Source organism: Pristis pectinata, chromosome 10, assembly GCF_009764475.1.
Source record: "Pristis pectinata isolate sPriPec2 chromosome 10, sPriPec2.1.pri, whole genome shotgun sequence".
Classification (NCBI taxonomy): domain Eukaryota; kingdom Metazoa; phylum Chordata; class Chondrichthyes; order Rhinopristiformes; family Pristidae; genus Pristis; species Pristis pectinata.
This window is the reverse complement of record NC_067414.1, coordinates 63,959,957-63,984,231: the sequence shown is the minus strand read 5'-3', so window position 1 is coordinate 63,984,231 and position 24,275 is coordinate 63,959,957. Positions and strand designations below refer to the sequence as shown.

General features: G+C 42.6%; 1 protein-coding gene across 1 annotated transcript in view; it reads left to right on the top strand.

The window, feature by feature from the left end:
* Positions 1-2,797, top strand: part of apoba (apolipoprotein Ba) — a 51,559-nt gene extending 48,762 nt beyond the window's left edge. The window contains exons 28-29 of the mRNA XM_052024308.1: positions 177-360; positions 851-2,797. Of these exons, the coding sequence (XP_051880268.1) occupies positions 177-360; positions 851-2,659 (1,993 nt within the window). The 3' untranslated portion in view covers positions 2,660-2,797. The remainder of the gene's footprint in view (positions 1-176; positions 361-850) is intronic.
* Positions 2,798-24,275: the final 21,478 nt, after the last annotated feature.

Below are 24,275 nucleotides of genomic sequence, written 5' to 3'. Positions count from 1 at the left end.
CTGAAGTAAAAACAGAAAATGCTGGAAACTCTCAGCAGGTCAGGCAGCATCCGTGGTAAGAGAAAAAGTTAATGTTTCACGTCCAGCATCTTTCAAAATGAATTATTGTACCTAAAGAAAATGCCATTTCTTTTCCACAGTAAATGACCATCTATTTATTTTGTTTTCTTTATCAGGTTAACTACTCAATGTGATGTAAGCGTCAAGAGTCCAACTTTCACAGACCTTAACCTTCATTGGCATGGAGATAATAATGGAATTTCTTCATCAGTCTCCACTCCATCTACAGGACTCCTTGGAATGAGAATTGAAAAGAAAAAGCCAGATGTTCTATATGGAAAGCTATATATCCACAAACCAGTATGTTCCTTATTCATGCATATGAAAAATAATGGCTAAAGTTATTGAAGCTACTAGTATTTGTTATTTTTGTTAGAAACTTTATTTATACAGCACGGTATCAGGCCCTTATGGCCCAGTGAGTCCGCACCGCCCATTTAAACCCATGTTAACCTACCTGTACATCTTTGGAATGTGGGAGGAAACCAGAGCACCCGGAGAAAACCTAAGCAGACACAGGGAGAATGTACAGGCTCCTTACAGACAGCGACGGGAATTGAACCCTGATTGCTGGCACTGTAATAGTGTCACGCTAACCACTACGCTACCGTGCTGCCCTACTGTGGTTAGCCACAAAAGAGGTTTCCTTCCATGGTCCTTGCAAGCACTATGTTACATTGTGGATGCTCAGGTGAACTACTGAATTGCTTGAACAGCTCACTTCTCAGCTGCTTCAATTGCATAATAGTCCCCACATGCAATGTAATCGTTCTTAATTTTCTTTTAACAGCCATCCGCTGAAATAGTTATTTTGGAAACCAAAGTCTTGTTGGAGAATACCGAAAATCTTCAACTGATGTTCAAATGGGGAAACACTGTAACCCCAGATTTCGTAGGAGGTCTGAAGGAGACAATACCTCTGATGGTTGAAGCTGTCTATGACTGCGTAAACAAGTATCACACTGAACATCTTGGAATTGAGATTAATGCTGTCAGTCCAAGAGTTGAGGACTTGATGAAACAGAATGTCAATGAAGCCTACATAAAAACAGTCAATGGCATTAAAGAAGCTGATGATCGTTTCCAGTCTGCAGTTGATGATATTGCCTCAAACTATCAAAACGTGAAAGACAAAGCAAAGAAATTGTACAAGACGGCAGCAGTAAAAGTAGCAAATGTAGATTATAACAAAAAGCTCACCGCATTATTGAATGCCATTTCTAATCTGACGCAAGAGTATCAGAGTACAGTAAAAGACTCAATTGATGCAGCAATCAGTTTTCTAAAACGTAACAGATTTCAGGTTCCTGGACTTGATGGACTTTATACAGTTGAAGAACTATATAGGCTCTTCATAAAGCAGGCAACGAAGTTTGTGGAAAGGCTTGTCAAGGATATTGATGGTTTTGTGGATGAAAATCTCAGAAATGCAGTCAAGTACATCGAAGAAGTGGAGCTAAAAGTATCTGGCACTAGCACATTTTTTGATAGCGCAGAAATAATTCATCGGTTAAGAGTGTCTCTACAGAAACTTCAAACAAAGCTGCTTGAAGCTTTGGAAGGAATGCAGAATTTTAATTATGAACAATGTCTACATTCCTTAATAGAAAATATACAGAACGTTACTGAAAAAATGGTTTCAAAGTGCAAAGATCTGGATAACATAAATTATGAAGCTGTGAAATCTAAAATTCATCAGTGGTACGATGATAGTGTCAATTCAGTATATGCAGAACAGTTGCAGATCTATTCAGGTAATTTGAAAGAATATCTTTTAAAACAGATTCAAATGAGCCAAAACCTGTTGCAAGCCCTTGTTGAAAAGGTGCGGACAGAAAACATATATTTGAAATCAATTTATGAAGGACCGTTTGCTAGTCACTTAGAAGCATGGACAATCATTGTTGATAGAATTACTGAAAAGTTAGTTCAATTGTTGGCAGAAATTATAGAATATTCACAAGAAAATCTAAAATTTATTGATAAAGGAGCTAATATTCTGAGGCAAGAAGCAAAAGTGCTCATTAGTCATTCTGTTCAGACTTTTGATGAATATTATAAAATCATGCAGTTGGAGTTTCAAGAAGATGGGCAAACAGTAGTTGCTGAATATATTAAAAGAGTTAAAGAAAATTTGAAAGGGGTACTTGCAGGCATGAGGAAGCAGATTGTTCCCTATAAATTTGTACTTAAGAGCAATATAGATAGAGTTTCTGTGTACCTTGATAGAATTTATGCAAGTTTAATTGTTAATGCAAGAAGAGCAGTTGATTCATTTATTGAAAACTGCAGCAAATTTACTCAACAACTATTCAGGTTTCTGAAATTGATTTCTAATGAACTATTCGCTGGAATGATTGTGAAAAGGCAACCTGGAGAGCTTATAATTAATGTTCCTCACCCTCTTGAATGGAAGTCATTTGATGAGGTTCCCCACTTGAAAAAAGTAACAATGAATCAGCTAAACACAACTTTTATCAGGGGACAACAGATGCTACAAAGAGGTACTGCTCGAGCATGGGAACTAATTATGGAGGAGTATCAGAAAAATAAAATGCTACTGGAAGAAAGGAAAACAAAGCGTAAACCAAAATTTTAAAATGCATCTGAATATTTAAAGTTGTGATAAATCAAACCATTTAACATGTACAATGTACCATTCTTGTGAATGGAAAGCAAGCAATCATTTATTATTTCAGTTTTCAAATGAGAATAAATGCAAAGTTCTTAAATAACAGCAAGTTTTTAGTAGATTATTTCATATTAATAAAAATGAAAATAAAACAAACATATTACTCCAACTATTCAGGCTATTAAAACATTAAGTAATTTTGGCCATGATTAGGCTTCTCTTTAAATTGGGAATAGTACAGGAGAGAAAGATATTTCTGCTTTAGAACAATATACCTGAGCAAGTTGATGCCAAACGCCTCTTCACCCTGTCTACCTGTGTCGCCATTTTCAGGGAACTATGAACTTGTCCCCCTAGGTCTCTCTATTCTACAAAACGCTCCAGAGCTCTGCCAATTACTGTGCAAGTCCTGCCCTGGATAAACTCCCCAAAATGCATCATCTCACACTTGTCCAAGTCAAATTCCATCTGCCCTTCCTTGGCCCACTTCCCCAGTTGATGCAGATCCTGTTGTAATCTCAGATAACCTTCTTCGCAGTCCACTATACCACCAATTTTGGTGTCACCCGCAAACTTACTGATCATGCCAACTACATCCTCATCCAAATCATTAATATAGATGACAAACACCAGGAGACCCAGCACAGATCCCTGCAGCACACCACTGGTCACAGGCCTCAATCTGAAAACTGACCCTCCACTACCACTCTCTGACTCCTACCACCAAGCCAATTTTGTATCCAATTGGCTAGCTCCCCCTGAATTCCATGTGATCTAACCTTTCAGAGCAGCCTACCGTACAGGACTTTGTAAAAGGCCCTTCTAGAGTCCCTGCAGACAAAGTGTACTGCCCTGCCTTTGTGAACCTTCTTGGTCAGCCTATCAAAACATTCAAATTTGTGAAACACAATTTCCCCTTGCACAAAGTCATGCTGACTATCCTTAATCAGCCCTTGCCTTTCCAAATGCAGGTAGATCCTATCTCTCAGAATCCCCTCTAGTAACTTTCCCACCGCTGATGTAAGGCTCACTGCTCTGTAGTTCTCTGGCTTGTCCTTGCATCCCTTCTTAAATAAAGGTTCAACATTAGCCTCCTTCCAGTCTTCCAGTACTCACCTATGGCTAACAACGATATAAATATCTCTGCCAGTGCCCCAGCAATTTCTTACCTGGCTTCCCACAATGTCCTAGGATACAAGGTCTGGTCCTGGCGATTTATCCACCTTTTTGTGCTTTAAGACCACCAGCAACTCCTCTTTTGCAATGTACATTTGTTTCGTAGAGCCATAGAACAATACAGCACAATACAGGCCCTTCGGCCCACCATGTTGTGCCAACCTTCAAACCACTCCTAAGACTATCTAACCCCTTCCTCCCACATATCCCTCTATCTGAAATTCCTCCATATGCTTATCTAACAATCTCTTGAACTTGACCAATGTATCAGCCTCCACCACCACCCCAGGCAGTGCATTCCATGCACCAACCACTCTCTGGGTGAAAAACCTCCCTCTGACGTCTCCCTTGAACTTCCCTCCCATTACCTTAAAGCTCTGCCCTCTTGTATTGACCATTGGTGCCCTGGGAAAGAGGGGCTGGCTGTCCACTCTATCTATTCCTCTTAATATTTTGTATACCTCTATCATATCTCCCCTCATCCTCCTTCTCTCCAAAGAGTAAAGCCCTAGCTCCCTTCATCTCTCCTCATAATCCATACTCTCCAAACCAGGCAGCATCCTGGTAAATCTCCTCTGCACCCTTTCCAACACTTCCACATCCTTCCTATAATGAGGCGACCAGAACTGGACACAGTACTCTAAGTATGGTCTAAACAGAGTTTTGTAGAGCTGCATCATTACCTCATGGCTCCTAAACTCGATCCCATGACTTATGAATGTTAACACCCCATATGCTTTCTTAACTACCCCATCCACCTGTTAGGTAACTTTCAGTGATCTGTGGATATGAACCCCCCAGATCCCTCTGCTCCTCCACACTACCCAGAATCCTGCCATTTACTTTGTACTCTGCCTGGGAGTTTGTCCTTCCAAAGTGTACCACCTCACACTTCTCCAGATTGAACTCCATCTGCCACCTCTCAGCCCATTTCTGCATCCTATCAATGTCCCTCCGCAATCTTCGACAATCCCCTACACTATCCACAACACCACCAACCTTTGTGTTGTCTACAAACTTGCTAACCCACCCTTCTACCCCCTCATCCAAGTCATTAATAAAAATCATGAAAAGCAGAGGTCCCAGAACCAATCCTTGCAGGATACCACTAGACACAGCCCTCCAATATGAATGCACTCCCTCTACCACAACTCTCTGCTTTCTACAGGCAAGCCAATTCTGAATCCACATGGCCAAGCTTCCCTGGATCCCATGCCCCCTGACCTTCTGAAGAAGCCTACCATGTGGAACCTTGTCAAATGCCTTACTAAAATCCATGTAGACCACATCTACTACACTACCCTCATCAATCTGTCTGGTCACCTCCTCAAAGAACACTATCAGGCTTGTGAGACATGATCTGCCCTTCACAAAGCCATGCTGGCTGTCCCTGATCAGACCATGATTCTCTAAATGATTATAGATCCAATCTCTTAGAATCCTTTCTAGCAGCTTACCCACCACAGACATAAGGCTCACTGGTCTGTAATTCCCTGAACCATCCCTACTACCTTTTTGAATAAGGGGACAAGATTCGCCACCCTCCAATCCTCCGGTACCATCCCCATGGACAACGAGGACTCAAAGATCCTAGCCAACGGTTCAGCAATCTCCTCCCTAGCCTCATGAAGCAGCCTGGGGAATATTCCATCAGGCCCCGGGAACTTATCTGTCCTAATATTTTCTAACAGCTCCAACACATCCTCTCTCTTAAGATCTACATACTCTAGAACATTACCCTTACCAACACTGTCCTCAGCGTCATCAAGACCCCTCTCCTTAGTGAATACTGAAGAGAAGTATTCATTAAGAACCTCACCCAATTCCATAGCTTCCAGGCAGAGCTTCCCACCTTTGTCTTTAATCGGACCTACCTTTACTCTAGCCATCCTTCTGCTCTTCACGTATGAGTGAAAAGCCTTGGGATTCTCCTTAACCCTACCCGACAAAGCCTTTACATGTCCCCTTCTCGCTCTCCTCAGCCCCTTCTTAAGTTCCCTCCTTGCTACTCTATATTCCTCACGAGCCCTGTCTGATCCTTGCTGCTTACACCTTATGTATGCTGCCTTCTTCTTCCTAACTAGTTGTTCCACCTCTCTTGTCACCCATGGTTCCTTCACCCTGCCATTCCTTCTCTGCCTAACATCCTGCAAGAGATCCCTGAACATCAACCACATCTCTGTAGTACATTTCCCTTCAAAAATGTCATCCCAATTCACACTCTCAAGTTCTCGCCTTATAGCCTCATAATTCGCCTTTCCCCAATTAAATATCTTCCCATCCTCTTTGCTCCTATCCCTGTCCATGACAATTCTAAAGGTTATGGAGCAGTGGTCGCTGTCCCCAAATGCTCACCCACCGATAGATCTGTCACCTGACCTGGTTCATTACCTAATACTAGATCGAATATGGCATTCCCTCTTGTCGGCCTGTCAACATACTGTGACAGGAATCCGTCCTGGACACACTTAACAAACTCCGCCCCGTCTAAACCTTTGGCACTAAGCAGGTGCCAATCAATATTTGGGAAGTTGAAGTCTCCCAATATAATAACCCTGTTATTTTTGCATCTTTCCAAAATCTGCCTCCCAATCTGCTCTGGGGGGCCTATGGAATACTCCCAGTAGAGTAACTGCTCCTTTCTTGTTCCTAACTTCCACCCATATTGACTCTAGAGAGAATCCTTCTACATTATCCACCCTTTCTGCTGCTGTAATAGTGTCCCTGACCATTATTGCCACCCCTCCTCCTCTTCTCTCCCCCCCCCCCCATACCTTTTAAAACACTGGACACCAGGAATATTCAATATCCATTCCTGCCCTGAAGTCAGCCATGTCTCTCTGATAGCCATAATATCGTAGTCCCATGTACTTATGCTCTCAGTTCATCTCCCTTATTCCTGATGCTTCTTGCATTTAAGTAAATGCACTTTAGCCCATCTGCCTTACTAATTTTATAGCCTGTACTCTGCTTCTCCTTCCTCAAATCCTATCTACCTGTTAGATCTGACTTTTCCCCATCCCCTTCTTCCTCTGACCTACTTCTCTGGTTCCCATCCCCCTCGCAAACTAGTTTAAACCCTCCTGAGCCACCCTAGCAAACCTGGCTGCAAGGATATTGGCCCCCCTCAAGTTCGGGTGTAACCCGTCCTCTCTGTACAGGTCCCACCTTCCCCTGAAATGATCCCAATGATCCAAAAACCTAAAACCTTCCCTCCTGCACCAACTTCTCAGCCACACATTTATTTGCCGTCTCCTCATATTCCTACCTTCACTATCGCGTGGCACTGGCAGCAATCCCGAGATTGCTACCCTTGAGGTCCTGTTCTTCAGCCTTCTGCCTAGCTCCCTAAACTCACTTCTCAGGACCTCATCCCTCTTCCTACCTATGTTGTTGGTACCAACATTAACCATGACTTCTGGCTATTCTCCCTCCCGCTCAAGAATCCAGTGGACCTGATCAGTGACATCCCGGACCCTGGCACCTGGGAGGCAACATACCATCTGGGATTCATGCTCACTGCCACAGAACCTCCTATCTGTTTCCCTGACTATCGAGTCCCCTATCACTACTGCCTTCCTCTTCTCCTCCCTTCCCTTCTGGTCCCAGTGCCACAGACCTGGCTACTGCTGCTAGGCCCCTGCAGGTCATCCCCCTCAACAGCTTCCAAAGTGGAAAACCTGTTATTGAGGGGAACAGCCTCCGGGGTCCCCTGCACTGTCTGCCTGTTCATTTTCTTTTTCCTTTTCTCTCCCCTGACAGTCACCTTTCTATCTACTTCCTGGACTCCAGAAGTACCTACTCTAAGGGAGATGAACTGAGAGCACAAGTACATGGGACTACGATATTATGGCTATCAGAGAGACATGGCTGACTTCAGGGCAGGAATGGATATTGAATATTCCTGGTGTTCAGTGTTTTAAAAGGTATAGGGAGGGGGGGGAGAAGAGGAGGAGGGGTGGCGATACTGGTCAGGGACACTATGACAGCAGCAGAAAGGGTGGATAATGTAGAAGGATCCTCTCTAGAGTCAATATGGGTGGAATATGGGGGGGTCTCCTAATGTACAGTATCTACATAACTCTCTCCCTCCCTGATGCTCCGCAGTGTTTGAAGCTGCAACTCCAGCTCATCAATTTTGAGCCGAAGTTCCTCCAGCCTCAAGCACTTACTGCAGATGTGGCCATCGTGGACCACAGCAAGGTCCACGAGCTCCCACATCAAGCAGCTGCAGCACACCACCATGTCCTCCATCTGAACTAATTCTTTTCTTTTCCCCAACCTGGTTTTTTCCTACTTAAAAATTTCTAACAGAGAAGAAGTAAACCTTACCTTTACTTACGAGCTACTCACCTGCCTCACCTCTTTAAGCCGAAGCCCCTTGAGCCAAAGCCCAAATCACTCTGCTCCCTCTCACTCAGCTGCTCGCTCCAACACTGCCCGCTGGATATGGCGGTTTGCTTTTTAAACTGCCCGTGCTTTACCTGCCGTCGTCACGGGCCTGCGCAGTCCTGCCCCCACTATTCCGGATGAGAACTTATATAAAACACTTATAAAAAAGAACATTATAAAAAAAACCTTGTATAAGAAAAAAGAAAAACTTATCTGTTCCGAAGTCCCGACGCCTGCCGAAGCGAAACCCACAAAACCTCCAAAGTTTTTTATAACCTGCTTTTTAAACTGCCCCCGCTTTACCTGCTGACATCATGCGCTTGCGCAGTCCTGCACCCACTATTCCCGATGAGAACTTATATAAGACACTTATAAAAAAAAGAACCTTATAAAACAAAACTTTATAATAAAAACCTTCTAGAAAAAGAAAAACTTATCTGTTCCGAAGTCCCAACGCCTGCCAAAGCGAAACCCACGAAACGTCTGAAGCTTTTTTTCAGAACCTCAGTATTCTCTTTCCTGAATTCCCTTGCTTCCATAACTTTCTCCACAGTAAGTACAGATGAGATGTATTCAGTCAAGGCCTTGCCCATCTCCAGTGACTCCACACATACACGACCACACTGATCCTTAAAAGGACCTATTAGCTCCCTAGTTATCCTTTTGTTCTTAATGTAGTTGTGCAATCTCTCAGGATTCTCCTTTACCTTATCTGCCAAAGCTATCTCATGTCCTCATTTCTGCCCTGCTAATTTCCCTTTTATGTGTATCCCTCCATCCCTTATATTTGTCAAGGAATTCGCTTGATCCCAGTGCCTCTACCTAATTGATGCCTCCCTTTTCTTGACAGGAGCCTCAATATCACTTGTCAACCAGGGTTCCCTAATGCTGCCAGTCTTGCCCTTCACTTGAACAGGAACATGCTGATGCTGAACTCTCTGTACTTCACTTTTAAAAGCCTCCCACTTGCCAAACATCCCTTTTTCTGCTAATAACCTCTCCCAATCTACCTTTGGAAGTTCCTGTCTATTGCCATCAAAATAACCTGGCACCAATTTACGACTTTAACTTGAGGACCAGTCCTACCTTTTACCATAACTATTTTAAAACTAATAGAATTATAGTCACTGTTCCAAAATTGCTCCCCCACTAGACACAAAGCAAATTCTGCCCCATCCAACCCTTTTGCACAATGGCAGTCTCAGTCAATGCTAGGGAAGTTAAAATCACCTACTATTGCAACTCTATTATTGCTACAGCAACCTACGATCTCCTTACATATTTGATCCTCTAATTCCCACTGACTATTAGGGGCCTTTAATACTATCCCATCAAAGTGATTACCCCCTTCCTATTTCTGAGTCCCACCCATATAACCACACTGAACGATACCCCAGGACTATTTTCTCTCAGTACTACAGTGATGTCTCCCTAATCAATAAAGCAACACCACATCCTCTCTTACCCTTCATCTCTATCCTGACTGTAGCATCTGTACCCTGGAACATTGAGGTGTCAGTCCTGCCTATTCCTCAACCATGTTTCTGTAATAGCTGTAATACTCCAGTTCTATGCCCTGACTTCATCTGCCTTACCTGTCAGGCTTCTTAATTAAAATAAATGCAGCTTAGTTTATCAGATCTTCCTCACTCCCTGTCCTGCCCCTGCCTACTGGACTTGATCGGTTTAACTTCTATATTTACCTCAACTTCCTTAACTACTACTACTACTACTCTGGGTCCCACCTTCCCCCTGCCAGATTAGTTTAAACCCTCCCAAGTAGCTCTAGCAAATCTCCCCACCAGAATTTTGGTCCCCCTCCAGTTCTGGTGCAACCAGAAGTCACCTCTGCTCCAGAAGCGATCCTAATGATTCAAGATCCTGATTCCCTCCCTCCTGAACCATGGCCATGTATTCAAGTGCCCTACTATTACTACCCTTATTAGTATGTGGCACCAGGAGTAATCCAGAGATTGATAATGCTTGAGATCCTGCTGTTAAACCTTCTGTCTAACTCCCTTTATTCCCTCTGCAGGACCTGATCCCTTTTTCTACCATGTCGTTGGTACCAATGTATGCAATGATCTCTGGCTGCTGACCCTCCCCCTTGAAAATGTTCAGCAACTGCTCAAAGCCATCTTGACCCTGACACTTCTGAGGCAACATACCATCCTGGAGTCTTGTTCATGACCATAGAATCTCCTGTCTGCCCCCTTAACCATCATTTCCTATCACTGCAGGTCTCCATCCTTCCCTGCTCTGCATCAGAGCCAGTTGTTACGACACAGACCTAGCTGCTGCTGCTGCTCCTCTGCTCTGAAAGGCCATCCCCCCCCCCCCCCACCACCTCCACCAACAGTATCCAAAACAATATACTTGTTATTGAGAAGAATGGCCACAGGTGAATCCTGCATTCTCTACCTACTCCCTCCAGGTGGTCACCCAAAGACCTGCTGCCAGTACTGTACCTTTAGCATGACTACCTCACTAGAGCTACTGTCTATGATGCTCTCAGCATCAGGAAAACTACTGGGTGAGTCCAACTACAGCTCCGACTGCTCAATGCAGTCAGTCAGTAGCTACCACTGGACACACTTCCCACAGGTAGAGTCACCGGGGATACTGGCAGTTTCCCTGATCTCCCACATTCTGCAGAAGGAGCATACAACTGCCTTAACTGCCATCTCCAAACCACCAAGATGACGAAGGTAAGTAAAAGATCTTACCTAAGCACTGCTTAGCCTCCTCAACAAAGCCTCAGCGCTTACACCTCAAACACAGCATTTCCACCTCCCAGCAGCCACTCTCACAATGGCCGCTCCAAAACTACACCATGAGTTCCTGATAATAATAATAAAGATCCTGCCAACTCTATGCTTCTATGCTGATTCCAAAGATTCCGATAAGCCCAAGAACTCCTGGAGCCAGCTCTGAGTAATTCCACTCTATTCTGAGCACAATGCTTCAAGAAAATTCATGACCAAGGATTTGAATAATTAGCAAACATTCAGAATCGTCTTCCCAGTTTATTTTGAATGTATGACTTTGTAAATTTACTTAAGGGTGGAACGCAGCCATTTCACTGAGGGATTAATTGTTTTTGTGGTTCTGTTACTTACTTTTGAATTGAGTAAATTCAAAAGTCCCAAGAACTATGCAAAAGGTATTCACTATTTGAATCATTGAAATTATTGGAAGCCCATATTAAGCTGGTAAACTCCCTCATTTGAAAGTAAGAGAAAAAATAACTCCAAATTCAAAGTTAGACGTCAAATTATTGATTGGCACTCCTTTGTTACATTTTTCAAGAAGAAACACATATACAATGGAATTTATACTCTTCACCTGCTCGGGATTCAGGAGTTATGGAATCATGTGAATTATACCAGGGATTAAATCGAATGCAAAACAGTCTTCAATCCTTAATGTAAATTGCAAGCAATAATCAGTCTGAAATTAAAAGGGCAGCTTTGTAAACAATCAGTACTGTCTATAGAGCACAGGCTACTGGCCCACAGCAGGACACTGGCTGCTCAAGAGATGTGGTTTGCAAACTGACATTACCACAAGACATTCTCATATACATCAGCCAAACTGAAGACAATGGGGCAACACACAAAGTGCTGGTGGAACTCAGTGGGACAAGTAACATCCATGAAGGGAAATGGACAGTCAACATTTTGGGTCGAGAACTTTCATCAAGTCAACATTAATTGGCCAACACCAAAGCAGGCAATCAGTCCAAATGAAGGGTCTTGACCCAAAACATCGACTGTCCATTTCTCTCCATAGATGCTGTCTGACCCGTTGAGTTCCTCCAGCATTTTGAGTGTTGCATCAAACCAGACAACACTGGCTAATATTTGGCACCATTGTGACTGAGATCGTGGAAGCTTACAGAGCAGACTGATTTTGTCACCAAGCACATCAAACATGGTCACAGGCATGTTTGTTCTATCAATAGTTGGGATATTTGTGTACTCGGAGTCAGCCCTCACAGCTTTAATTTTGGGTGTTTGGGTGCTCTCTCCTCAGAAGCTTTTAGACCATCCAGGTGAATTAGTTCGTCCCGACAACGTTGTTTGAACACTTAGAGGTGTCTTATCAGTTACAGTGTGCTCCCATTGTAAATATGTCAAAATTGAGTTATGACATATTTAGAAGAAACACATATACAATGGAATTTATACTCTTCACCTGCTCGGGATTCAGGTGAGTAAAATTAGGATGTCCACCCAGCACTTATCAGCACCTCACAAAGCAGCCGCGGACACAATAAATACCACTGCTCCCAGTTTGACAGTGTCCTTGACCTTACTGTCCTCCTGACCAAGTTCGGCGGCCTCTCCCTCTGGTGGATCCTGTGCTGTGCTTGGCGAGCGCAAGGCATCACTTTTTCTTCCCTTACATGCATTGATGGCTTTCAAATTGAAGTCACACCCCCAAAAACTTGTTTTTCAACTTGTCAAGCAACACCTGACACCTGAATTTCCTTGGTTAGTAAGAAATCGTACTGAATGTGGAAATAAAATTTCCTCCCTGTGAGTTCACTCATTGCATGCTTTATAAACAGAGTAAAGTGCTTCCTAAACTTTATTATGAATCCTGACACGTGGCATGGGGTCTGCATTACTAAACCCAATAATATACTTTGGTCTTATCCTGATGCATCCTGATACCTCAAGTGCCACTAGTTCCCGTGCAATGAGGCCTGAAGTTTTCACTAGGAGCTCCCGATCTACCAATTATATTAATCTGTTCAATCTTGCGTGAGAGGTGATGGTCTTATTTTGCTGTCTAGAACATGCCATTTATAAATTTATATGTACACTAATACTCTATCTTTAGATGTCTTCACAAACAAAAGCACAGCCAACTCAGTGCCAGACAAAGCATAAGCACCCCCTTTTGGCGAACAAAACCACATTTGATGTTGTTAAGATTGGTGTTAAACAGTGATACAGACTTTGGTGTACTACATCTTTATTGAGTGAGAGGTGAGGTGAGACTGGGCAGTCTCCAACCTGGCGAAATGAACATCAAATTCTCAAACTTCCAGTGACCACTCCCCCTCTATCCCCTTTAGCCTGTTCTCTCTCCTCCTGATCCACCCGGCCCCCATCACCCTATTTCTTTCCCCTCCCCCATGCTCTCCATCTGCCCATCACCCACACACTCCTCCCACTGGTTCCCTTCCCTATCTCCCCCACTTTGTTCCAAGCTCCACCTTCCTTTCCCACCTCATTCCATCATCTTCAGTCCTTTCTCACTTCCACCTATCATCTCCCCCCCTTCCTCATCAGCCTATCACCCCCCCCCCTCACCTGGATCCACCTATCACCAGCCAGTGCTTGCTCCACCCCTTCCCTCCACCGTTTTATACTGGCTATCTCCCCTCTTTCTTTCAGTCCATGGAAAGTCATCCGTCCATTTTGCTCCACAGATGGGACTGAATCTGTTGAGCTCCTCCAGCGCTTTGTGTGTTGCTCCAGATTCCAGCATTTGCAGTCTCTTGTGTCTCGACTATTGACGGTGGCTGTTTTGGTGGTGCGGATGGAGAGGTCGGGGACAAAGACTAATACCTGCCCTATCATCATCAGAATCAGGTTTACTATCACTGACATATGTCATGAAATCTGTTGTTTTGTGACAGCAAGACATAAAAGTTGCTATAACTTACAAAAAAAATAAATAGTGCAAGAAAGAAACAATGAGGTAGTATTCATGGACCGTTCAGATATTTGATGGTGGAGGGGAAAAAGCTGTTCCTAAAACATTGAGTGTGGGTCTTCGGGCTCCTGTACCTCCTCCCTGATGGCAGTAATGAGAAGAGGACATGTCACAGATGGTGATGGCCCTTAACGATGGATACCGCCCTCTTTAGGCAGTGCCTCTTGAAGATGTCCTTGATGGTGGGGAGGGTTGTGCCCGTCATGGAGCTGGCTGAGTCTACAACCCTCTGCAGCCTCTTTCAATCCTACACACTGGAGCATCCACACCAGGTGGTAATGCAACCAGTCATAATGCTCTCCACCGTACATCTGTAGAAATTTGCAAAAGTCTTTGGAGACATACCAAATCTCTTCCAACTCCTAATGAAGCAGAGCTACTGGCGTGCCTTCTTTGTGATTGTGTCAATGTATTGGGCCAAGGATAGATCCTCAGAAATGTTGATGCCAAGGAACAAAGCTGCTAACCCTTTCCACTGCTGACCCTTCAATGAGGACTGGTGTGTGTTCTCTCAACTTCCCCTTCCTGAAGTCCACAATCAATTCCTTGGTCTTGCTGACGTTGAATGCGAGGCTGTTGTTGCGACACCACTCAACCAACCAATCTATCTCCTTCCTGTACGCCTCCTTATTGCTTTCTCAGATTCAGCCAACAGCAGTGGTGTCATTGGCAAATTTATAGATGGCACTTGAGCTGTGCCTAGCCACCCAGTCATTAGAGTAGAGCAGTGGGCAAAGCATGCATCCTTGAGGTGTGCCTGTGTTGATTGTCAGTGAGGAGGAGATGTTAATACTGTTCCGCACTGACTGTGGTCTCCTGACAAGGAAGTCATGAATCCTGTTGCAGAAGGAGCTACAGAGGCCCAGGTTTTGAAGCTTGTTGATTAGTACCGAGGGGATGATGGCATTGAACGTTGAGCTGTAATCAATAAAGAGCAGCCTGACATATGTATTGCTGTTGTCTAGGTGCTCTAAAGCCAAGTGGAGAGCCAGTGAAATTGCATACGCTGTAGACCTGTTGTGGCGGTATCAAATTGCAGCAGATCCAGGTCATTGCTCAGGCAGGAGTTAATTCTAGCCATGACCAACATCTCAAAGCATTTCGTCGCAGTAGATGTGAGTGCTACTAGACAATAGTTGTTGAGCAAGCTCACCCTGCTCTTCTTGGGCACCGATATGATTGCTGCCTTTTTGAAACGGGTGGGAACCTCCAACTGTAGCAGTGAGAGGTTGAAGATGTCCTTGATCACTCCAGCCAATTGGCTGGTGCTGCTTTTCAGTACCCTGCCAGGTACACCACTGGGGCCTGACGCCTTGTGAAGGTTCACTCTCTTGAAGGATCAAGTCAGGATCTTTAGATGCACATATCCCAGGTCCGTATTCAGACTGAAAATGAGTCTTTGTAGTCCCTTCTAAGCTGAATAGGTAAGAAAATTTGTCTTGATTTCAAGCGCTCTTTTGCATGCATCATTATCTCGTAAACAAATAGCAGGTACCTCAGGCAGTTGCTTCATCTACACATCTCCTTCCTCCATGACCCAGAGTGAGGCAGAGGCACTTTTTATTCACATAAGCCAGGGGCTTCCCATCTCCAACTCTCCACCATCTGCACAACATTGCTGCCAACAATCTGGCTGACACCCACACTCCTCTCAGATCTTCAGCTTTCCTGATGGCCTCTCTGAACCACCCACCCTTCTGCAAGCCACGGTACAATCCTTTGCACAACCCCCTTTTTCTAACCAACAATAAATGTAATTCTACCCTTGTGAGGTATGGAGCTACCGGGACAACAATCAAAGTGTGCAAAATATTCCATCATTCCTGCACTTGCCACTTTGAATCTCCTGAGTGGACACATTTAATCATCTCATATGCAATTATCTCCTCTTAAACAGACAGAAATACCCTAATGCCAAATGATCATCTCCATCTGGTGTTCCTCCTCCAGCTGCATTTGGTGAAAGAACAAAGCAGCCTCGATCCAAGGCAAAGTTGTGTTTGAAGTGGCCAGATTTTACTGCAAATTAGTCAAAATCTTTTGTCTGCCTGCCTGCCTTTCTTCTCTCCTTAGAGAAGTGCTACATGTATATTAAGGTTGTCTGGAGGCTAATTGCTTTTGTTTAGGGAAACTTAATCTCCAATTTTGAGCTAAAATAAAAGTAATTCTCTCTTTGCTGTGGGAAATAATTGAGTTATGAAGATAGGCATGAAGCACTCATTTTCCTTCTATTTTTAAATGACATTTATTAGTAAGTTTACTGTTGTGTGAATTAGACTATGTAGTATAGTGCTCAACCATTCACTCACCATCCCTTTACTCTTATCCCCTCCCTTCCTCCCCAAGCTTATACCCCAACACCTCACGTAAAACCCTACAACTGCAACACAGCTGCTGCTCCCTCACAGGGTCTCATCACTTTGAGGTCTCCCAACATTTAGCAATCCAGGTGCACCATGGAATCCTGGCAGTACTGTCACGTACCAGCAACAAAAGAAACACACCGAGTCATGTATAAGTGTTAAAAACTATTTTATTAATACCTACATATGATAATAAGAAAAAAATAAAAGTAAAAATGTTAGAATGTTAGAAGTAAAAATGTTAGGTCTTAAACATTAACCCCAAAAACTAAACTCGAAGTGTGTGTCTGGCAAATTCCCAAACTCCAAGTCCAGGAATAGTTCTCAAAGTTCAGTTCAGCAAGCCGTAAGGTGAAACGTGAGCAAAGGCTTCTGCAAAACCACTGTTGACTGAAGAGGAAATGTGGAGAGAAAATAGAGAGTAATTACGAAATTCATACGTTCCACGATGGAACCCATATGACACCTCAATCACTGATGATCTCCATTCCTTTGTTCCGAAGTATCTGCCACCCCAAAGGGCATCTGAGACGTGGCCGTCCACACAAATACCTGTTTCCTTCTACAGGTTAACGACAAAGTGGACTCCACCAGATTACTCCAAAAATCCATACGTGGATTGTAGTGACAGACACAGTTATTATTTTTCATCCATTGATACAGAGACCAGCAGGCTGGTTTCTCTCCCCCCTGCCCCTTCCCTGACTGACTTCTCCAAAAACGTCATCATGTCCTTATCTCCTGTTGTTGTAATCACGCCCCACACACACACACACACACACACACACACACACACACTACTGTGCTATGTCTTAAAGGGACATTCACCAATAGTAACCTAATCTGTAACAGTACCTAGATTGTTGCTGCCGGAGATCTCTCGCTGATGTAAAGTTTGGGAGATTCTTCACTCCCAGAGGTGGTAAAGGACTGGTGAGTGAGTGAGGGAATGGCGAGTGAAGGCCCTGACTCAGTGAGCAACAAGCGACTCTGCTGGTCCAGCACCTTCTGATAAGAAAGTAAAGATCAGATATGCCAGCATAAGATTGCTGGGTCTAGGACACTACCCTGAATAACTCCTAGAGTTGTGTCCTGGATCTGGGATGAGTGACCTCCAACAAATACAACCCTCTTTCATTGTACAAGGTATGACTCTGACTACTGGAATGTTTTCCCTTTGATGCCCTTGACTTCAGTTTCACCAGCACTCCTTGGTCAATTGCTGCCTTGTTGCCAAGGTCAATCACATTCATTTCACTCAAGCACAATCTACTTGAAAGTGAAATTGAAATGTCACATGTACCGAGATACAGTGAAAAAACTTGGTGTTGCATGCCATCCATATAGATCACTTCAAAACATAACTACATCGAAGGAGTATAAAGGAAAAACCATAACAGAATGCAGAATATAGTGTTACAGTTACAAACAAATGCATTGCAGGTAGACAATAAGGTGCAAGGACCACGATAATGTAGAATGTGAGATCAAGAATTCATCTTTATCATACAAGAGGTCCCTTCAAGAGTCTTATAACAGTGTGATAAAAGCTGTCCCTGAGCCTGGTGGTGTTTTAATTACTAACCTTTTGTATCTTCTGCCCGATGGAAGGGGAGAGAAGAGAGAATGCCTAGGGTGGGAGGGGTCCTTGATTATGTTGGCTGCTTTCCTGAGGCAGCAGGAGGTGCAGGAGGAGTCCATGGAGGGCAGGGTGGTTTTCATGATGGACTGAGCTGTGTCCACAACTCTCTGCAATTTCTTGCAGTCTTGGGCAGAGCAGTTGCCATACCATGCTGTGATGCATCAGCAAAGAATGGTTTCACATGTGAAGGTGCAGACCACAGGACTGAAGACAGAAGTGAAGTTTGCAGATATCGATCAAGAAATCATTTGCTTGCTATTTTCCATTGACCATCAAGAGGATAATTGCTGAATTTGGTATCCTTTTTTAAAAAAAAATCACCTAACTAGTTAGATTGTCTGTCACTATCATGTTGCTATTTTCTTCTTCAGCATTCCCACAGAATTGAGGATGACTTGTTTTCACTCTGGTTCTATAGGGACTGGGGTGGATAATGAGGCCAATGTGTAAACCACAAACGGTTCCAGAGACGGGGCCGGTGGTGACTGACAGGATGGATGAATGCTCCTCTGCCACTTACGCAGGACTCCCATGTGTTCCCAATGCATGGCCTCCTGGTTCTCAATACCGTCCCGAATGTTCCTTCTTCACTTTGAGTGGTCATGGACCAGAGATTCTGATGAGTCAGTGGAGATGTTGCAATTGTTCCAGCTTTAAACACATCTTTGAATTTTTTTCTCTGACCACTGGTAATCTGCTCTCACCATAGAACTTGGAGAGTCGAGGCTGTTTCAGGAGTTTGGTGCTAGGCAGATGAACAATATTGCCTGCTCAACATAGCTGACTAAGGAAACAACACACAGCAGATGCTAGAATCTGGAGCAACGAACAGTCTGCTGGAGGAACTCAGTGGGCCGGGCAACATCTGTCAGGGGAAAGGAACTGTCGACGTTTCAGGTTGAAACCCTGCATCCGGACATTAGCTGACTAAGTGTACTAGGTCGTCAATGCTGGGAGAGTGGCCTGGGAGAGGATGGTAACAGTGATTCACCTATCCTTTTGGAGTCAGCATTAGTGTTTTATTTCTAATGTCTTCAATGTCTGTTGTAGGTAGTCCAGGTCTCAAAAGTAAGTGAGGGCAGGGATCATAGCTGTCCTGCTGACCATGACTTCTGTGCCAGATCCGAGGTCTTGATCTTCAAACACCCTTTTCCCTCAATCGATCAAAGGTTACTTCAGCACTGATATCTGCGTTAACTGAGAGGTGGCTGCCGAGACATAGAAAATAGAGAACCTTCTCCCTAGGTGTCTCTGTGAATTTTTATTGTGGGAGACCAGTGTGGTGTAGTGGAGCAGATTGATGGAAGATCTTGGTCTTAGAGATGATGGGTGAAAGGCCCATCCTCACAACAGTCAAGGTTGCCAAGCATGTGCAAACACAAGCATCATCTGCATACTGAAACTCGACCATTGAGAATCAGATGATTTGGGTTTAGGACTGTAGTTGTCAGAGGTTGAACATACAAGAACATAACAACACAAGAAATGGGAGCAGGAGTAGACCATCAAACCTGCTCCGCCATTCAATAAGATCATGGCTGATGTAGCTGTGGACTCATCTACCTACCTGCCTTTTCCCCCCGTAACCTTTAATTCCCCTACTATGCAAAAATCTGTTTAACTGAGTCTTAAATATATTTAATGAGGTAGCCTCTACTGCTTCCCTGGGCAGAGAATTCCACAGATTCACTCCTCTCTGGGAAAAACAGTTTCTCCTCATCTCTGTCCTAAATCTATTCCCTGAATCTTGAGGTTATGTCCCCTAGTTCTAGTCTCACCTACCAGTGGAAACAACTTTCCTGCCTCTATCTTATCTATCCCTTTCATAATTTTATGTTTATATAAGATCCCCTCTCATTCTTCTGAATTCCAGTGAGTATGGTCCCAATCTCTCCTCAGAGCCTAACCCCCTCACCTCCGGAGTCAACCTGGTGAACCTCCTTTGCACCGCCTCCAAAGCCAGTATACTTTTCCTCAAGCAAGGAGACCAGAACTGCATGCAGAACTCCAGGTGCAGCCTCACAGTACTCTGTACAGTTGCAGCATAACCTCCCTGCTTTTAAATTCAATCCCTCTATCAATGAAGGCCAACATTTCATTTGCCTTCTTGATAACCTGTTGCACCTGCAAACCAACCTTTTGTGATTCATGCACAAACACTTCCAAGTCCCTCTGCACAAGAGCATGCTGCAACCTTTCACCATTTAAATAATAATCTGATCTTCTATTTTTCCTTCCAAATTGGATGACCTCACATTTACCAACATCGTACTCCATCTGTCAGACCCTTGCCCACTCACTTAACCTATCTATATCTCTCTGCAGACTCTCCACATCGTCTTCACAATTTGCTTTTCCACTCAATTTAGTGCCATCAGCAAATTTAGATACGCTACACTCGGTCCCCTCTTCCAAATCATTGACGTATATCATGAACAGTTGCGGGCCCAGCACCAACCCCTACGGCACCCCGCTCTCCACTGATTGCCAATCAGAGAAACACCCATTTATCCCAAGTCTCTGCCTTCTATTGGTTAACCAATCCTCTATCCATGCTAATACATTACCCCCAACTCCGTGCATCCTTATCTTACATGTAAGTCTTTTATGCGGCACCTTATTAAATTTTGGAAATCCAAGTATACAACATCCACCTGTTCCCCTCTATTCACTGCGCTAATTATATCCTCAAAGAACTCCAGTAAGCTTGTCAAACGGGACCTGCCCTTCCTGAATCCATGCTGCATCTGCCTGATGGAACCATTTCTATCCAGATATCTCGCTATTACTTCCTTAATGATAGCTTCAAGCATTTTCTCGACTACAGACATTAAGCTAACTGGCCTATGGTTACCTGCCTTTCGCCAACATCCTTTTTTAATCAGTGGTGTGACATTCGCTGTCTTTCAATCCACCGGGACCTGCCTAGAGTCCAGACAATTTTGGTAAATTATCACAGACACCTCTACTATAACTTCTGCCATTTCTTTCAGTACCCTGGGATGCATCTCACCAGGGGACTTGTCTACCTTTAGGCCCACTAATTTGCTCATCATTACCTCTTTAGTGACAGTGATTGTATCGAGTTCCTCACCTCCCATTGCATCCATAACATCTCTTTGGCACGTCAGATGTGTCCTCCACCATGAAGATCAACACAAAATAGTCATTCAAGGCCTCGGCCATTTCCACATTTCCCAATACTAATTCCCCTTCTCATCTTGCAAAGGACCTACATTCACTTTAGCCACCCTTTTCTGCTTGATATAATTATACAAACTTTTACCATCTATTTTTATATTTTGTGCTAGTTTCATTTCATAATCTATCTTCCTTTCCGTATTGCTTGCCTGGTGGTTCTTTGTTGCTTTTTAAAGTTTTCCCAATCTTCCAGTTTCCCACTGCTCTTGGCGACTTTGTATGCATGAGATTTTAGTTTGATGCCTTCTTTTTTTTCCTCAGTTATCCAAGGCTGGCTCTCCCCACCCTTACTGTCCTTGTTTTTAACTGGAATATACTTCTCGTTGAGCACTATGAAAAATCGCTTTGAAAGTCTTCCAGAGTCTCTGCTGGCCGTTGATGGAGTAACAGCTACTTGCTGCTCTCACTATATCTAACTTCTTCAACCCGACTTGAAATCTTTTCACCCTCAGTACTAAATTTAAACGCGATTTCATTTTATTATGAATACAAGGAGTGCTAAGGCTATGAAAACCACTAAGGAAGATGTTCCCCTTGTAACTCTGGAAGATATTTTCGAGCAACTTCAACAGCTTAATGCCAAGTTTGATTCTTTTCAAAGAACTCTGGAAGATCATGAAGAACGAATTAAAGTGAATGAAGCCTCTCTTTCGGCTCTGGATGGGAAAATTGATGACTTACAGAATCTTTGTAAGATGTTGGATCTGTATCAGAAAGGGTATAAGCCGTTGCTTCACTTCCCAGCAAGATTTAGGATCATATTGAAAAATAGCTCACAAAAATGGTTTTGATCCTCTGAACAAGCCCAGATTTTTCTGGAAACTTCCACTGAATGATTTCTCATTCCTCACTATGAACATCTTCTGTTTTCTATTTTTTTCTTTTCTCCACTAATTACTTATTAATACTTGGGGATGCTTATGTTTTTTTTGATCATTTTTTTGAATTTTTTTTAATTACATTTTGAAATAAGAAAAAAGTAACATGTAAAAGTTATGTTGATCTAAGAACTCTTGTTTTCTATACTTACAATTGTGGTTTTCTTCATTTATCTTATTGTTATGACTGGGTTGGAACTTTACTAACCTTGAAGTTACTGAGCAGAGATAATTGGGGTTATACTGTCTTTAGGTAGGCGCCGGCTGTTTCTTAGCTGGCTTGTTTTCTTTGGGTGTTGGGAGGGGGGAGGGGGGTTTTCCTGGGAAGCTGTTTTGGGCTGTCAGCCAAGTCTGTTGCTTAGATACCTTTTTTGGAATCCTACTGTAGTACTTTTCGATGGTACACTCCAATGGTTTGTTCATCATTCTCTTTTTAACTACATTTAAATAATATTATAATGGATCAAATTATTAATTTGCTTAGTTTTAATGTAAAAGGCTTAAATCATCCTTTGAAGCGAAATAAGATTTTTGCCTATATTAAGAAATTTAAAGCCTCTATTATCTTTTTACAAGAAACGCACATTCGTAACTGTGATACTTCACGTTTTTTTAATCGATGGAATGGGTTCCAATTTCATTCTTCTTTTCAAGCCAAATCAAAGAGGGGTTACAATTCTTATAGATAAGATGGTTCCATTTGATCAACATGAGGTAATAACTGATACTAATGGTCGTTTCGTTATAGTATCAGGCAAAATAAATAGCAGACCAATGGTATTGGCTAATATTTATGCTCCAAATATGGATGACCCAGGATTTTTTGAATGATTTTTTTCACTTCTACCGGATTTGAATTTTTACTCTTTGGTGTTCGGAGGAGATTTTAATTGCTGGTTAGATCCCAAATTAGATAGGTCATCTATTAAATTAGCTGCTCCTAATAAATCAGCCTTATTTCTTCAATCGTTTTTAATGAAAACTGGTGTCATTGATGTCTGGCATTTTTTGCACCCAGAAGATAAGGAATATTCTTTTTTCTCTCATGTTCACCACACATATTCCAGGATTGACTACTTTTTTATTGATAATTAAATGATTCCATCAGTTTGATCCTGTGACTATAAAGAGATTGCCCTTTCAGATCATGCTCCTGTGTTTCTATCTTTAAATCTCCCTGGGCTTCCTCAGACAAACAGATTTTGGCATTTTAACCTAACCTTGTTATCTGATAAAAACTTTTTAAAATTTATAGAGAAACAAATTAATCTCTTTTTTAAGAAGAGAATTTGTCAGAAGAGATTTCTAGTCTTATCGTTTGGGATGCTTTTAAAGCCTTTATTAGAGGTCAAATTATTTCTTATATGGCAAATATTAGGAAAAAAGCTAACAAAGAAAGAGCCGATCTAATTATTCAACTTAAACTATTAGATCAAAAATACGTTTTGGATCCAGATCCAGCTTTATATAAATGGAGAGTTGAAATTAAAACTAAATATGATCTTCTTTTAACATATCCTATTGAAAGTCAACTTAAAAGATAAAAGTCAATTTTATACTCATGGAGATAAAACAGGTAAATTACTGGCTAACCAATTAAAAATTTCCAGAGCTAAATGGCAAATTAAAGAAATTTTGAAAGCCAATGGTGAGAGGACAACTGATCTTTAGGAAATAAATAATACTCTTAGAGAATTCTATCTTAAACTTTATAGTTCTAATTTTCCTAAAGATAATACTGTAACGAATAATTTCTTTGACCAATTAAACGTTCCTATACTTTCTACTGAAAACCAAAAACAGTTGGATCAATCTATTACATACGAAGAAATTGCTGAGGTGGTGCAATCCTTACACTCTGGAAAGACTCCGGGTCCTGATGGATTTCCTGGAGAATTCTATAAGGCCTTTTCCTCTTTGCTTATACCTCATTTATGTGCTGTTTTTCAGATCCTTTTAAGTTGGGTAGATTACCACAATCTTTTTATGAAACCTCTATTTCACTTATTCTTAAGAAAAATAAGAACCCAATGGAATGTGCTTCGTACAGACCAATTTCGTTACTTAATGTGGATGTTAAAATTTTATCTAAAGTTTTTGCTTGTAGATTGGAAAATATTTTACCTTCAATTATATCTGACGATCAGACTGGTTTTATTAAAAACCGATATTCTCATTTTAATGTTCATCATTTATTGAAT